Source organism: Petaurus breviceps, unplaced genomic scaffold (assembly GCF_028583685.1).
Source record: "Petaurus breviceps papuanus isolate PSGF00001 unplaced genomic scaffold, PetGlider_PUasm1.0 188, whole genome shotgun sequence".
Classification (NCBI taxonomy): Eukaryota; Metazoa; Chordata; class Mammalia; order Diprotodontia; family Petauridae; genus Petaurus; species Petaurus breviceps.
Genome location: NW_027185804.1, coordinates 38,660,843 through 38,662,879, shown reverse-complemented (window position 1 = coordinate 38,662,879; position 2,037 = coordinate 38,660,843). Strand labels below are relative to the sequence as shown.

Genomic DNA, 2,037 nt, shown 5'->3' with positions numbered 1-2,037 from the left:
CTATCTGCAATCAGATAAATGAGTGATAAACAGATATATGTATAGAATAATTTTACCTATATACCTATGTATCTACAGGTGCATAAAATATTTGCATCCAATGACAGTTATCTCTAGGGCAAGGGAAGGCATGAAAGAAAAAAAAGGAACAGAAAGAAAAAAAATTTCATGATAAATTTATTATATATTTAAAAGGAATAACAAGTTGTACATGAGAAATTCACAATTTCTTGAGAAAATTCTTTTATAAATATATAGTTATAGAATGATTTCTTAGATAAAAGTAAAATAAATATTTTAAAAATTATTTCATAAACATTTCTGTAAAAATTTTTTTGCTAAAGAACATCTTTCCATACTTTTATGCATCTAAATTTTTAACCCAAACTTATGCTTTATATTTTTCTCTCTGAGGCTTTATATTATTTATAATCATTTCAATCTTTCAAAAATTTTTATTTCAGTTCTAAAATTCAACATCATTGCTGTATGCATAGTACAGTATTATCAAATTAAGTAAAGATATTGTGCACAGATAATATTTCTGTATTGAGGATTAAGTTGAAACCAGTTTACAAGGAAAAAGATATGTGTGACAGAAAGAGAGAGAGATTCATCCCCCCAATAGAATAGTGAGGAAAATATATGAGTAAATATTTCATGAAATAGCAATTCCATACTATTAACAATTATGTGAAAAAATGAATCAAGTGATTAACACTATGACACATGCAAAACAAAATGCTCCTAATATTTCTATTATCACCCAACAAAATTCCAAAAATGAGAAAAAGAGGAATGGTAAATTTTGAGATGTTCATGAGAAAATCAAGTACCCTAATGCATATAATGCTTCAGAAAATAGAGCAGGATTTTTGAATTTGGGTGTCACTGATGATCAGTACAAATGGGCTTATTGATTGAAAAGACATGGATAGAAAATCAGTGACATGACTTGCCCAAGAACTGGTTTCATTAGAATGTTGCACATAAAGAATAAAAGGACCGCTGAGTGTGTTAAAGCAGACAAAGGTGCTCACCAGAAGCAGGATGGCTTTGGTGGCTCTAATCTCAGGGGAGACTCTGGGTACAAGATTACTGCTGTGAATGTATACAACTTGTTGTCGGTGTCTATATAGGAAAGCTACCATGTAGACACTGTTGCAGGTCATGACACCCACAAATAAACTGTCAAAGAGAGACTTCCAGATATAAACTTTTAAAGGCCTCATGGCATCCATATCTATAAAGCAGTATCCCAAATTTCTTCTTCTTTTATTTGTGCTATTTCTTGGACCAATTATGTTCAAGGGCACAAAAACATCCATTAACAGATTGAGAACCCAACAGAACAGACAAGAGGGTGAGAAACATTTGTGAGATCTGACATTAAACAGTGCCCACATAGGGCTATTCGGACTGATAGTGATCACTTGAAAGACACTCAGCAGACTGACGCTGCAGAGTGAAAGTCCTCGGGACACTCTTTGCAAATAAGTGACTAACTTACACCCAATATCATCCAGAAAATTTGCCCACCCCCACATCTCTATGACCTTGGGTATTCCTCTGAAGAGAAGCATCATGGTGTTGACAAAGCCCAAATGGATGAGAAATGGGTCGATGGACCTTTTTCTATAGCCAGATTTCAAATTAATGCTATAAAAACAAAAGAGGAGACTGTTCCCTAGGATTCCACTCACAAACTGGATCAGATAAATGACCCCCAGGATATCTTTGTGAGAAAGCATGATTTTTTTTTGTCTTGAACAACAACAACAAAAAAGAAACTCTGCCACGGCAACCTGAGGGGAGAAAACACATGGACATTAAGATAATTTAAAATACAGAGATTTCTTGAAGGATTTCACATCCTTCTAACTGTCAGTAGGCAAAACAATAAACCTTTCATGTTCAGTGACTTGAGATATTCAGTTTAAACAGTTTTCTCAAGTGTCTGGAGGAAATTGGGTACAGACAAATATTTCTCTTCATACAGCAAGATAAATTGCAATAGATTACACGATATAGATATAA

The 2,037-nt window shown here is 33.4% G+C and overlaps 1 protein-coding gene across 1 annotated transcript; it reads right to left on the bottom strand.

Moving 5' to 3' along the window:
• Positions 1 to 854: 854 nt before the first annotated feature.
• On the bottom strand, positions 855 to 1,751 carry LOC138163292 (vomeronasal type-1 receptor 1-like). The gene has a single exon (XM_069090839.1). It carries the CDS (start codon positions 1,749 to 1,751, stop codon positions 855 to 857), a length of 897 nt encoding a protein of 298 aa, XP_068946940.1.
• Between the last annotated feature and the right edge of the window lie 286 nt (positions 1,752 to 2,037).

Coding starts and splice junctions, on each gene's coding strand:
- LOC138163292 (XM_069090839.1), bottom strand. CDS start 1,751: ATGCTTTCTCACAAAGATATCCTGGGGGTCATTTATCTGATCCAGTTT.